This window comes from Perna viridis, chromosome 6 (assembly GCF_037379345.1).
Source record: "Perna viridis isolate PV_CMFRI_1.1 ecotype Kerala chromosome 6, ASM3737934v1, whole genome shotgun sequence".
In the NCBI taxonomy this organism is placed as follows: domain Eukaryota; kingdom Metazoa; phylum Mollusca; class Bivalvia; order Mytilida; family Mytilidae; genus Perna; species Perna viridis.
The window spans coordinates 31734275-31749328 of record NC_142450.1 but is presented as its reverse complement, the minus strand read 5'-3'; the positions used below and the strand labels follow the sequence as shown (position 1 = coordinate 31749328).

At 31.5% G+C, this 15054-nt stretch overlaps 1 protein-coding gene across 5 annotated transcripts in view; it reads right to left on the bottom strand.

The window, feature by feature from the left end:
• The window catches only part of LOC148614562 (E3 ubiquitin-protein ligase rnf213-alpha-like), a 115084-nt gene that overhangs the window by 26536 nt on the left and 73494 nt on the right, over positions 1-15054 (bottom strand). For all 5 annotated transcript variants that reach the window (XM_088588728.1, XM_088588727.1, XM_088588731.1 and 2 more), the window contains exons 65-74: positions 13546-13767; positions 12961-13172; positions 10577-10679; positions 9235-9338; positions 7405-7584; positions 6585-6836; positions 5893-6013; positions 3388-3662; positions 2926-3043; positions 1749-1865 (exon numbers count right to left, since the gene is read on the bottom strand). In XM_088588728.1, the coding sequence (XP_088444854.1) occupies positions 1749-1865; positions 2926-3043; positions 3388-3662; positions 5893-6013; positions 6585-6836; positions 7405-7584; positions 9235-9338; positions 10577-10679; positions 12961-13172; positions 13546-13767 (1704 nt within the window). The remainder of the gene's footprint in view (positions 1-1748; positions 1866-2925; positions 3044-3387; positions 3663-5892; positions 6014-6584; positions 6837-7404; positions 7585-9234; positions 9339-10576; positions 10680-12960; positions 13173-13545; positions 13768-15054) is intronic.

The following is a 15054-nucleotide window of genomic DNA, read 5'->3' as shown; positions in this document are numbered from 1 at the left end:
AAACTGACAACCATGTCACATTGTCAGTTGAATGCTGCCATTTGTAATGTCAATTCTGGGCATCAATTTCACTAAAAAAGTCTCCATGAATTGCTTGAGGCTCTACGGAGCCTAACTTGCTCCAGTGGTCAAAAATAAGCCTTCATAGCCTTCTAAAGCTGGATTCTTGACCCTAGTGTACTATTATCACAAGAATCAGTTAATCAGTAGAGAACATCTTAATTATCCACCAGGTTTTCATATCATAAAATAAATATCTCTTAGTCATTTTTACTCTGCAAGGGAAACAACTCCAACATCAATCAGTAGATCTTAATGAAAATTTGCCATGCTGATCATTTTTATCCCATGAAAACTGGGCTAAACCTTTGGATTTTGAGCTATTTCCATAAATTCCTAATTTTTAGTCATGGTGGCCATGTTTATCCCAAGATCAAAAGTCTCAACACAGCAATTGTTATGGATATCCTAACAAACATTAATGCCATGTTTGGTTACAATCCATCCAATATCCAGTTGTCTCAGAGGAGAAGATTTTCAAATTTGGAAATGTAAAATTCAGGAAAAAAAATCCATTTCAGGACCCATAACTCAAACCTCCATCAACACAGCTTTCTGAAAATGTTGGCAAAGGTCCATCCCATCAAGCTGAACAATTTTACCCCTGCCAGATTTTAGCTTAATTGTTAAACTGTTTTTGAGTTATTTGCAAAATTCTGCAATTTGACCCCTATTGTCTATATTTAGTAGCAGTTGCCATTTTTTCGCCAGATAAAAAATCCTCACACAAGAATTTTTAAAAATACACTACGGAACATTCAACAGAGGAGAAGATGTTTGGAAAAGCTTATGGATAACGATAGCGATGATGGATGACAACAATGAATGATGGATGCTAAGTAATGAAAATAGCTCACATGGCCTTAAGGCCAGGTGAGCTAAAAAAAACCTGATAAATACATTTTTTTTTATTTTGGGAATTATAAGGATGAAACATACTTTTTAAATGGGTAATAAAGCTCAGTTTTCACAATGAAACTTATTTAAACTGAACCAGCTTCTTCAGATTAATAGAGTGTAAAGATTACAAAAACCCTGATATGGAATAAAACATTATCTGATGTATGACAACTTCTGAACATGATTAAAATAGACAGGTGAGACAGAATTAGTAAAACAGGTAGTCAGAATTGGTATAGACAGGTAGACAGAATTATTATAGACAGGTAGTCAGTATTAGTTAAACAGGAAAATAGAATTAGTTAAAAAGGAAGTCAAAATTAGTATTAACAGGTAGTCAGAATTAGTATAGACAGGTAGACAGAATTAGTATAGACAGGTGAGACAGAATTAGTATAGTATAGACAGGTAGTCAGAATTTGTATTAACTGGCACACAAAATTAGTATAGACAGGTAGACAGAATTAGTACAGACAGGCGAGACAGCATTAGTATAGTATAGACAGGTAGTCAGAATTAGTATTGACTGGCACACAGAATTAGTATAGACAGGTAGACAGAATTAGTACAGACAGGCGAGACAGCATAAGTATAGTATAGACAGGTAGTCAGAATTAGTATTGACTGGCACACAAAATTAGTATAGACAGGTAGACAGAATTAGTATAGACAGGCGAGACAGCATTAGTATAGTATAGACAGGTAGTCAGAATTAGTATTGACTTGCACACAAAATTAGTATAGACAGGTATTCAACTGGTTTATGACAGGGTTTTCTATACATGTACCTGTAGTAATTGATGAAGTTTCTCTCCATTCTCATTAAGGACTGTAGTAACAACTGTCTCTCTCAGCTCCTTGTATTCATCTCCCATCACAATGTATCTGTCATGACATTCTTTTACCTACAAGTATATCATCTTTTAAGGAGCTATTTCATCTTCTTTTTTAAAAAAAGAAAAACCCAAAACATCAAATATTCAAATTTGTCTTTGTGAAAGTTTTGTTTTGTGCATTTTTATACAAATAGCCAACAGCATAGGTAGATTTGTTAGAGAAAGCTTGCATACCAGTTTACATTTGAACAATTTAACCAACCTGTGCCCAAATTTTAACATACAATATTTTACAGTCATTTTCAATGAAAATAGAAACTAAAAATACTGTGAGCTAGCCAACAAGAGAATGTTCCTAAATTCAAATGGAGTAAAATGTTATATGTGAAGTCCTAAAAAATGTTCAATTATCTCCCTTTGGAGTCCTTCAACAGTAAGAAAATTGCTTCATGCACATTGACATATGATGCCAAACTTCCAATTAAATTTCATCAAAACCCCTTTAACAGTATATGAGGAGTTGTGTTTATGAGGTTTGAACACATAAAACCCCTTATGTTGCATTATCTCCTTTGGGAGTCCTCTAATAGTATTATATCCCTTCAAGCACATCTACATGTATGTATGATGCCAAAGCTTTCACTAAAAGTTCATCACAACCCCTCAAACTTACAAGAAATTTAAATAGACCAATGGATGGACAGATAAACAGACAGAAAGGGTGATTCCTTGATAACTTTCCTATAAAATGTCATCAAATCCCTGGAGTCAATTATGAAGAATTGCTCTTACAAAAAATATGGACAGACAGACAGACAGACTGATTCCTATTTAACACCCACTTCTACAAGAGGGGTATAATAAACTAAGTTTTGCAGTGATAAATAGGCAAACATGTAAAAATGATCCTCTCTCTGGGGTACTAGTAAAAACATTTTGGTAAAAGGTATAAATAATAAAAAAATCATATCATGATCAACAAGTGTACCAAAGTGTACAAACAGCTCCAAGAAAAACTTAAACCAGTAAAAAGATGACAGGAAAGATACACAGATAAATAATTTACATGCCAAATCTCAGTTGGTGAAGCATTCCAGTAACAGATTCTACATATTTATAAAATACATACCCTGTTTTCCCGAAGTTCAGGCAGTCGTACCCACCGAAGGAAGCTGGCATTATTTTTGCTAACTGTTTGATAACTGTCTATACCATAACATCTACAGAGCTGCTTCACAAAATATCTCCTGTCAGGTGACAAGTGAACAATTTTTTTTTAGTTCAAAAGATCTTATAACATTGCACAATCCAAAACAACAGCCAGTTTTTAAAAAGCAAAAAGAACAAAAAAGCATTTCATTTTTTTTCTAAATAAGATTTTATTATGTCACTTAAAATACTTTTTTATCAAATTTAATTTGAAATGAAAAAAAGGGCTGAAATCAAATAAAGCTAAGCAGAAAAGGTCAAGCCATTTTGTACTTTTTCACTTAACATTATTTAACTACATGTAGGGGAAGCAAAATATGAGGTTTAAAGATAAACTTCTTTTTTCAATACGACATATACATAAATCACAATAAAAACTTACCTGGGCCACTGAGACCCACATTCCTCACATAACTTGGCAGCCTGATCAAACATTTTCCTGACCATTGGATCTGGCATTGTACTTTGGGTAGACCCATACAGTTTGTGTGTATATTTAGCCACAACTGATAAAGAAAACCTCACTCTTGAAATATATTCAATTTTATCAAGAAGCTCGGTATGATGGCTTGCAATATATGGACAAGCATCCCTTAAAAATCCTGTTACCACGACAATTTCATCATCTCTGTTTGCATTTTGTTGATGGAGAAAATCCTAAAATGAAATTGGAATAATGATGTTTCTATAAAAATGAGGATGGAAATATCATTGGTTAACTGCTTCATATTTAGCAGAGAATTCTATTAATTTAGTACTAGTCCATACAAAAGTTCAGACAATACCAAGGGTAGAGGTAATTCATGGTGCAGAAAAACCAACCGAACTAACAACAGTTATCTAATCTACATAAGCTCTCAGTATAGAAAATAATAGTCCTTTCTGTATACATGTCTGTACTCATCTACTACTCAAATCAACCAAATCAAGAAGGATAACTCTTGCAAAGTGCAAAAATCATATCCAATCTATATAATTTTTATCTCAAAAGTGCTGCAACTGAAAGAAAAACAAGAGCTGTTAATGTGGTCAGTAATTGTTTATGAATAAGTAATAAAATAAAAGAATATGATGGGTTTTTGAAATGTATGGAACACCTCCTGCCTGATTTTTATGAAGACTTCTACTTAAGCCCTTAGATAAAGCAACTAATTATAATTTCTTAGTTCATATGCCCCATATCATCTCTTTAAAAGGATACCTCATGACCCATTTTATTTGTCATATAAATAATTAATAAAAATATATTCCTTAACAGACATAATTTTATATGTAAGCGTCCTTCTATTCAAGTTATAAAACTTCTGGGATTGTTGAATGAATGCAAATGCTATTTCACATTCTAGCCCTCGATATGAAGTAGCACTTATAATCATTTATTATTGTTACTATAAGCTGTATCCTAAAATTCACAAACTGAAAAGGTTAAAATACATTTTCTCAAACTGCCTTTTATTAACAAGGTATTGACTTATCAAATTTGGCTAGTATTGTTAAGAATTTTAATGTTACTGAATATGGACTACTATATATACCTGGTTATTTTGAAAATCTAGAACCTCCCATACTATCTCATTCCTATAAGACACCAACTAGAAATATTATTTTAATAACACTTCTGTCTCTATTGATACAGTTATCAATTCAAACTGCCCATCATCCTGATATTGTGCCAGTTCTATATTTCGATATGCACCTTGTGGTCATATTATTACTGGAGGCCTTGACATCATTGAAGACAGAGAAATTATAAAGTTTTTGAAAAAAAGGATACAATTTTCAAATCATTGTCTATTCCTTGAACCTTGTTTTCAATACATATATTCAACCCCTAATTGAAAAACTACGAAAAAAACTTCTTGCCCTCCTAATTTAAGTACTTAATATTCTCATATAATTTGTATAAATATATACTTATATGCTACATAAAGCTGCAGAATATGCCGTGTTTACCGCCACAGGGTCATAGTGTTACAGTTTCATATGAGATAAAAATGTACCTCTTAAATATCATACAAGTGTATTCTACGTGTTTCTTACTTGTATGAGAACAAGAATTTTACATGAAATGGTCGAGTAGCATTTCACATTGCCCAGTTTCCCATTCAGGCATAGGGGCTCGTTACAAGACTATATAGGTCATATACAATAGCATGGTCTCAATATCTATGAATATTCATTGCCAGTTGTTCAATCTGGTTCCTAATCTGGTTCCCTGGTCAACATCATAAGCGACACATGTCTATGTGTGTTTTTTTTTGTTTTTTTTTGCAACTAAGCGATAAGCGACTTTGAAGACTTCAGTCTTTGATTTTAATATTGCACTACATCTGATCTTACCTATATAGTATTTGACCTCACTACTCCAAATCCAATTGTAATTGTAGTGACTGATATTTTTCATATGCTGGTAATTTTGAGGGTATTGTCATTCTTTAATATGTTCTGAGCTATTTTTCAGTGACTGCCAGAGCTCTATTATTTAATATCTCATTTTGTCTATATGTTGTTTTCCATGAAGGAGAATTAGATATGTTCTTTTTTAACCTTACATTAAAGGGAGATGGTTAAGGCCTTATGAAACTTGTTTAACCCCATTGCAGACATGCGCCGTCCAGTCAGGAGATGTTGGTCAATAAAGTGTTTTCATGTCTTTATTTTACTTCTTAGTTTATTTTAAAGGAATGTAATCATAAATTTTATTACTCTTGTTGTCCGAGCTTACTTAAAAGAGTGTTTACACTTTTTGAAGAACTTTTGGTTATCTCTATAAGTATTTACTATTTGTATAAAGGTTATATGATGGTGCATTTGTTGTGTTTCACCATATCTGTTTTTTTTTTCTATTATCAGTCATCTTAGCTAAGAAGGAAGTACTCATTTTTACCTCCATACACTGATTAATCAGCAAAGATAACTCTATCAATTGTTGACTATCACCAGTAGCAGAGACAAGCTGGTCTACATAGTTAAAATATGCTTGAAGGTGGTTTTCTATCTCATGATTGCTGAAATAAAAATGAACCCATTTGTACATGTTGCAACAAAAGACCATTATAAACTCAACATATAAAAAAAAATATCTGCATGAATCCAAAACCTGGGATCCTGGGCGCTTGCAGCAGACACTTTACCAACTAAATTAAGAATATTCTTTAAGTTGGTTTAGCATCAGCTTACAGAGCCTATGATCGAAGGTTTGATTCCCAGCTGATTTTATTGTAAATTTTGTTATAAACATCATCCTCCACTGTCACATATATAAAGTTTATAACAAATAATTCATACATATGAACTTGCTTTATACATTATTTAATGTGATATTACTTACCACCTCGAACTCTTAATAGTTTACAAGTAAAGCAAAATATTTTTCAACCTATAACTCTAAATGGCTTACACTTAAAACAAGTTACTCTTTAATTTATGACTCTTAACTTGTGTTACTTAAAAGTTTTAGCACTACATATAATTGAAGACAAAGTAAATCCCCTTGTGAACAATAAAGGAATCCAGGTACTACAACATTAATCATATCCCTTTCCTATACATACTGTCTATAAGATATATAATCCTCACCTTGTCTGCATCAACTGTTGTAAAAGGAAGGATCTAACAACTGGGGTGGGGTCTATGGAATCGTTAAATATAGTTAGCTCCCTTGATATCACTCGTTCAACCTTTTTCGTTCGTCCCAGGATGTATGATAAAAGCTTTTCAATAACTTGCTGTGATGGAGGTGTTCCTTCAGCAAAGCAGAGCTGTGACACAACCTCCATGAAAAAGCTATTACATCTTCTTCTATAATCTAAAAACTTCTTAATCGCTCCTCTGAAAAAATATAACTGAGCTGGATTTTTGTTACTGATATAAGTCAAAGGCCATGATCAATAAACAGACATACAGCTGGCACTTTTAATATACAGCAATCACAAATATAATAGCAACGTACAAAAACAAGAATAATAAGAGAGAAAGAGTCAGAAGACCCCACTTTTGATGGTGAACTTTCCTGAACTTGAATAACTATCTCAGTCTTAGTCTTAATCTTAGTTCTCTTCATCTATAAACAATACCCCATCTTGCTAATTATACTGACAATTATGTAAAACAACCATATTTATTACCAATTTATTCATAAGTAAAATAATGAACAGATAATGTTCTACATTTGATGTAGGACATGCAAGCCATCTAGTTAATACTCACTCATTGTCAGATTTATCTGGATCAAGGTTGGAAGGGAACTTTTCATCACAATACTCACTCATTATCAGATTTATCTGGATCAAGGTTGGGAGGGAACTTTTCATCACAAATACACAATACTCACTCATTGTCAGATTTATCTGGATCAAGGTTGTGAGGGAACTTTTCATCACAAATACACAATACTCACTCATTGTCAGATTTATCTGGATCAAGGTTGTGAGGGAACTTTTCATCACAATTCTGACACACGAACTCTTTCAAAGTTAAACAATCAAAGAAACATCTACGACATAAAATGTGGTCACATGGCAGTCTGACTGGAGCGCCCTCTATCTTGCTCTCACATGATACACACTTCATTTGGTCCCTGTGACAAAATATTATAATACACTTACTTAGATGCACTAGGTTTGAAAAAGAAAACTGCTGCATGATAAGCAAAAGATTCATCCTATCTCCTTTTTCCCCTTAAAGGTTTTTTTTTTAAGATACTGTAATTCTGCTATTTGCAGGTACTTGTACACCTTTTGCTTATTACTGATGTTTCCATTTCTTTAAGGAAATAGAAATCAGCTTTGCAGGTGACAACAAGTGGTTTTGAACTATATTCTTTCCACATATATTAAAACTGAACCTTCCATATCCTTTTGATAATAGGATAATTAATTGGAGAGAGTAAATCACCAAAATATTATCATGAGTGCCAAAGAACGCCTGGAATTAACAAGCACAAGTTAAATCTTTATATTTTGGTTAATCATGATAATGAATTGCTTATCCTATTTATTATATAGATTTCTTCAAGTATTCATTCCCATTTTCAACATGAATTGCAAATTTTGTGAATTGCAGATCAACATTTGTATTGTGACATTTTGGCCGGAGAAATTTTGAAAATGAAATTACCAAATTTATTTCACAGTGTGAGGTATTAAAATTTTTTACACTTCGAACATTCGGTAAATCTGCTACCTATATGATAAAAAAGTTAAAATATTTTTAGCAGCATTCATAATTTCAATTCAATATCTTTTTTCAGTAAAATATTTGGCAATATTACTCTGATAAGTGTCAAATTCCCTAAACAACCAATACTGTACCTCAGTGATTCCTATATAACTATTGGATATGTCGGAAGATTGCTGATTCATATTTTCTTAATTGAAAATGAATGTACTAGCACAAAATATTTCGATCAAATTAAAAACAGAGGTCATTGCATATAATTCACATTAAAAAATGCACTATGGATCAGTTTTATTTCTCACACATGTTTGGCACAACACAATTGACAGAAAATTAGATCTTGAGGTTTCATATCACTTTAAGGTTCTGCTAAAGTCAAAATCTAGGACATTAATTGTCAAGATAATTGTAGTCAAGATGTTAAGAATGCAATTATTATGTTCCTAAAAACTTTGCTTAATGCTCCTTTAAATAGTATTCTATGTATATACATGTTTCCTTCTTTCAAAAAACATGTTAAAACAGCCATATTTTGTTAAGAATATTTTTGTTCGGAAATGCAAATATGCCGTAGCCTAAATATCTAGTGCAGTGTAAGCTAGCAATAATTTGTGACACAAATTACCAGATTTGAATGAAAATTTTAATATTTGATATTTATTGGTTTTGTTATTTAGCTGGATCATGGCATAAAATATCTCAATTCATCTAAATATTAAAAGATGGCATATTTGTCAAGAAATTTAATGCTAGCTTGCACTGCATCATACATGTACATTTAGGAACATGGCTATATGAATTTCAAACTTCAAATCTAGTTTTTGTAGATTTATTCTTAAATATGTTGTTTACACTTTTGTTTTTAATGTTGTATAGAACTATTAAACATTTTTTGATTTGTGCTTTGTATCAAAATGTATTATTAAAACTACGAATGAAAACAATTCATTAAGTAATGTCCTAAATACTGACTTTAGCTGAACCTTAACCTTGCTTTCAAGTATTGCATTTTGTAGTATTGCTGTTAAGAGATACCATACAAAAATCTTACCCAAAACATTTCTTTACAACAAATCTATTACACATATTAAGGAATTTTTCTACTTTCTCTAGTGACTTAATGTCCTTTAGGTCAGCACCACCATCTCTAAATGTCTGCAATGTAGAAATGTTTAGAACTACATTTTGTTTAAAATTGTTTTCCATAGTACAAAACTACAAGCATTTTGACCTCCAAATTGATTTAAGTTTTATTCAATTCCATTCAGTGGTGTAGTAGAAGTAACAGATAAGTTATGGGTCCCCCATGTCCCCTTATCACAAATGACGAAGTCTATGTTTTACATTAAAGAAACTCCCAAAATGATTTGGATCAAAATCTGAAATGGAAGGTGCACAATGGGAGTTTGTATTAAAGATTCTGTGAAAGTTTTTTTAAATTCCATTCAATGGTGCAGAAGAAGTAAGTTACTGATAATAAATAGGGACTATATTCCTGTGTCTGTACTGTACTCTTAATGCTTATATTGCTTGGAATATTCTTTACATTTTACGAAGATTTCAGTAGGTTTTATAATTGTTAGAATACTTACATATGATATGAATTTAAATTTCCTAAATTTTAATAAAAAATGTCTCAGAAAATGTCATTGACAATATGGACAGTAAGAAAATAGGTTATATCTTGTATTTAAACAAAATGTACACTTTTTGTGTAAATTTGATACTGAAACATACATTCATCTGGTTATCTTATTGTATATCTTCTTCTGTGATTGCAGAAAAATGTTAATAGTTAAAACAGATTTAGTGAAAGTATGAAATTATTTATTGTGTACCGTATTGACTCTAAAAATTTGTTGTCGAAATTTTTGACACCTTTCATTTTTGGGAAATTAAACAAATTTTTAATTCCCAAATTGTTTGTCATTAAGAATTTCTGCAGGGGTGTACAAAAGGTAGGTTTATCTTCGGTAAAAACTCAAAAGATGAGAGCAAGAAAGAAGAGGATCAATGTTATGGTTTATATGCAACTTGTACTTCTATTCTAATAATAATATATGTAAAATAATTTTGTAGAAACGTATATTTTTATTAAAATATGTATTGGTAGTTTTTAATCTTCATCATCTTAAATGTTGTATGGTTTGAAACAAGGATTCTTCTTTTAGTGGCTTGGAAAGTTGAAGTATGGTTATAAAAAACTGTCACTGAAATGTCTATCACCAATGTGAAAAGTGTTGAAGTGTTGAATAAACAAAAAGTGTCTTGATATACCATGGGTGGGTTTGGGAATAGTAGTTTTCATGTTGTGATAGAAAATATATAAAAACTAAAATTTCCCTTGAAAACCTTAATGCCAGCTTTCCAAAGTTTATCAGATATACACTAACCGTCCATAGTAGCATGCACTGTGTAATGTCAACACCATCTTTTCCAACTGAACAGACATGTTCTATAAATAATTTGACCACAACTGATCTTGTCCATTGATTCCTGTTTTGAAAATAATGCATATATATACACACAATCTGAAACATCACAGTGACAGAATAATTCAAACGAACATAAGACCTATATATCTAAAAATACAGTAGAAACTTAGAAAAATTTGTATGCAAACTGTAATACATGCATTTTTAGTACCATCATATACACACATAAATGTTCTTATATTTTTCAGCTAATATCATTTCTATAGGATACATCAATTACCCATATAAAAAAATGTCTTAAACATACAAATGTTTAAAGAAATTAACTGAATGTTTTTGGCAATTTTCTTCATAAAATCAAATAAGCTGCTATTTTAGAACTGTTCACCCTTACTTGAGCACCTTGAATTGTGCTGTTCTATTCTGTGTGTACTTATTAGCCTTTGTGTTGTGTTGTGTGTGACTATAATTCCTCTGTTGTGTCAGTGTAGCACTTTAACAATCAGGCAGAGGGTGAAACATGGTCAGAAATAATTAACCCACCACTTTGACAGTACAATTGGACTATTTGTTCCATAAGAATCAAAGAATAAAAAAAAACATTTTCCAAATCATTTTGGGTAAAAAACATGTAAGTTATAATTACTTTGAAAGACACAACAAAAGAACATTTCGAGGGTAGACTGTCAAAAACTTAAATTTATCAAAATTCCCAATTTCTTCAGTGGTGCAGAGATTAAATACAATCAAACCTCAATTAGTCCAAGTTGAAGGAACAAGACAAAAATATTCTGGTTATTCCAGGTTCAAGTCATCCAAGGTTGAATTAAATGAATACGCTGGTATATTACGTTTTATCATTAGATACATTTTGCAAGTTGTATATCAGTTACATTATAAATGCTGACTGACATCAAGTGTTGTAAGGAAAAATCTTGTTTTTTTCTACACCAGTAATATGTCATTGTTACAAAACATGTCTGTTTGGAATTATTCAAAATGAGGAATAGCGTCAAACTATTGTGTGCACTGAATCACTATGATGAAAATATAGAACCTACAATAACAAGTTGATTGTGGAATTTCTCACATCTAGTGAAATAAATTTTATAGTTTTGATCGCAAGGCTTGCCAAGCTATTCAAACTATATAATTTATTTCACGAGATGTGAGAAATTCATAATCAACATGCTTTGAGAGTAGATTCTGTTTCTCTAAAAACGTCAAAAATACCCAAAAATGAAAAGCAAGCAAAATGTTATGATTCCAATTCATAGGAAACATGTTGACATCACACAAACACAAACATTCCAAACAAAAGAAACCAGACGATTTCAAAGGTTTTTTTTACTTCAAATCTTCCAGAGTCCTTTCATAATTCTTATTGAAAACACCAAAATTATCTCATTTAACTGAAATATAACTACAATGACTATAGAGGAGATTCAAGATGGAGTCCAAGACAATCGATTTCTAAGCCAATCGAACTCTGAGAACAACAAAGTCACCAATGATGAGAACATTTTTTTCCACACCAGTCAAGCGGTATGAAAATTAAAAACAAAATTTGAGAAATACAGATTTACTGGAGAATCAAACAGATACAGAAATTCATCAATTACTGAATGTCATGTAGTCAAATAAGGGGATATCATTTGAACAAATAAAAATTTCAGGAGTAAAATTCTTACCAAAATATCCGATATTATTGTTGGTGTGAATTCTAAAGTTTGATTAACTAAATGTGCTCATTTTTATAAATCAAATAATTACATAACCAATGTCAACTTTGTAAAAACAAACTTCATAGTTTGTAATAAAAAGCAATCAGCTTTCCCATTAATTAGTAGACTTCAAGACTTCAAGACATCACAGATAATTAACCTCAAAGACCTTTTGCAAGGCCTGATTGACAACTATGAATTATCCAAGATTTTTATTAATCCAATTCTTCAGAAGCAAAACTGCATTGGAGTGAGGAAAGTGTTGCTGGGACTTCAAATCATTTGGAGTTATCTTAGATTTTGACTTTTCAAAGTTGAACACATAAATGTTCCACTTTAGTGGCAGAAATTAATTCAAATAGAAAAGACTTCTATGATTGAAAGTATATTGTCAGTTCAATGTGTTTTAATATGCATGTTTCAGATTTTTCCCATTTTGCCTGATCCTTATAATGATATGCAGTTCAATGTTCCAAGCTGTGTTTTGTCCACAGTTTCCCCTTGTTTTGACAGACCCTTTACTATTTCTACATCACTCAAAGTTCATGCTAATAATACATGTAAGATATTAGTTAAATTAATAAGTAACTTGATGTTACAGATATTTATAGTATCTACCTGGCTTGTTCTACTCCTTTCTTACACATGTCACCATAATGGAATTCCTTATTTTCTGTGTCTTGGTTAAAGTGTCCTATGATTCTTTCTATAATTGGTCTATAATCGCAGACTTGACGTAACCACTTGGTTCTGGTATCCTGTTTGTTCAGAGCCTCTTTATTTGGCTCAAGATGGTCCATCAGCAGGTGGAGGGCAAGGATGTCAAAAGTCTATGCAAGATATTCAAATTATATCTAATGAATTGAGTGGCAAGATACACCACACAAATAGAACAATTAACAAAAAAATTCTTTGAAGGATAAATTTTTTACTGCAAATTTCTTCTAAATTTTGAAGGATTCAGCTGGATTGTTATAAGGACTGTAGAGATCTAACCCTGAACAGTTGAAATCAGCATTGACACACCATTGCAGCTTGATACAGCTCCACATTTCGATAAAGATTAAATATTTGTGCAGGATAAAAATTTGACCAGAATTAAATTGGCCTGGTATGCCTAAATGGTCCAATTCACAATCCCTAAAATCAAGCAATATATTACAACTGGAGGTCCTAAAGGGCTTGATTTTAAAACTTCCTTACCATTTCATCCTCTGTTACAAGGTAGAAATTTGATTCCTTCTTCTGAAACTCTATCATTTTCTTGCAGCAGTTTGGCCACACATGAACAATGTGTGAAAAGTTTTTAAATCTAGTGTCATGTAAGATAAAAGCCATGTGGCACCCTACTAGGGATATCAACAGCCTTCCATATTCTCTTTGAATCAGATGTTTACATCCAATTACCACACTTTCACATACAAGCTGAAAAATACATATTGTTTATACCATCCCAATAGCATTTTATTTTATTTTTAGAAACAGAAAATTGAGGATGATTTTTTTTTAACAAAACATCTCAGATTTATTGATTAAAAGTGCAAAAAGTAAAAAAAAAATAGTAAAAATGAAAAAAAATATTACTTGTAGTTGTTTCCTTCAATAGATACACTAAAAAAACTGTCAATTATAATAATATTCCACTAAGGTGGTTGAGATTCAATTTGCATTGGCCATAAGATTTATATTCATTTCCTGCATGGTACGTCAACAAGTGTGCAGCATGGCTTATGCAATGGATGATGCATGCACATATACAACCCAATACAATATTGTGAAGCACTACAATACATGATTTGCTACATATATGATTGCTCTATAGCAATAAAAAGTGGTAATGTTTGTGGAAATGTTATACACCACCAATTACTCATATTTTCAAATATCAGAAAATACATTGGATGCATCATATGTACAAAGACTATAATAATGAAATACAAACTGTACATTCCTCCATACTTTGTACAGGATGGACCATGTGTACAAATCAGTATAGTACAATCTGTACATTGTTCACTACTATGCACAGGATGGAACATATGTACAAAGTCTATAGTATAATAAAAATTGTTTCTTAGTTAGAACATGATGGACCATGTGCACACAGTCTATAGTACAATAGTTGTATGAGAAGCTGTTCATGTAAAAAAACAATAAATTAACACATCAAATGCTGATTTACTGAGATAAAAACAATTTTTTTATGCATTAAACTTAAATTTCAAAGCATGGAAATAAACGGAATCTTAACCCGTATAAACTGTAGCTGAATGAGTGAACTTCTAACCCATAAGTGAAGTGAAATCATTATTGCATTAATGTAAGGGTCTTATTGGTCTAATTTGCTGTAAAAAAATGCATTTAACACATTAAATGCACATACTCTGTTAAATGAACATGTAACATGTCAAATGCAAATGTAAAACCTGACGATCTAAAAAATCTGACAAAAATCCCAATATGAGACCAGTGGACATCTTTTAAGAACCGTTTAACATGTTAAAACAAGAATTAACTGATAAAAAATTCTAATTCTTAATTTAAATTTTAATTAAATATTTGTACGGCCTTTCATATACTTACATCACATTCCTGCACAGGATGGATCATGTGTACAAAGTTTACAATATAATACTTACATCACATTCTTCCTGTGACTTCATAGGATGGACCATGTGTACAAAGTTTACAATATAATACATCACATTCTTT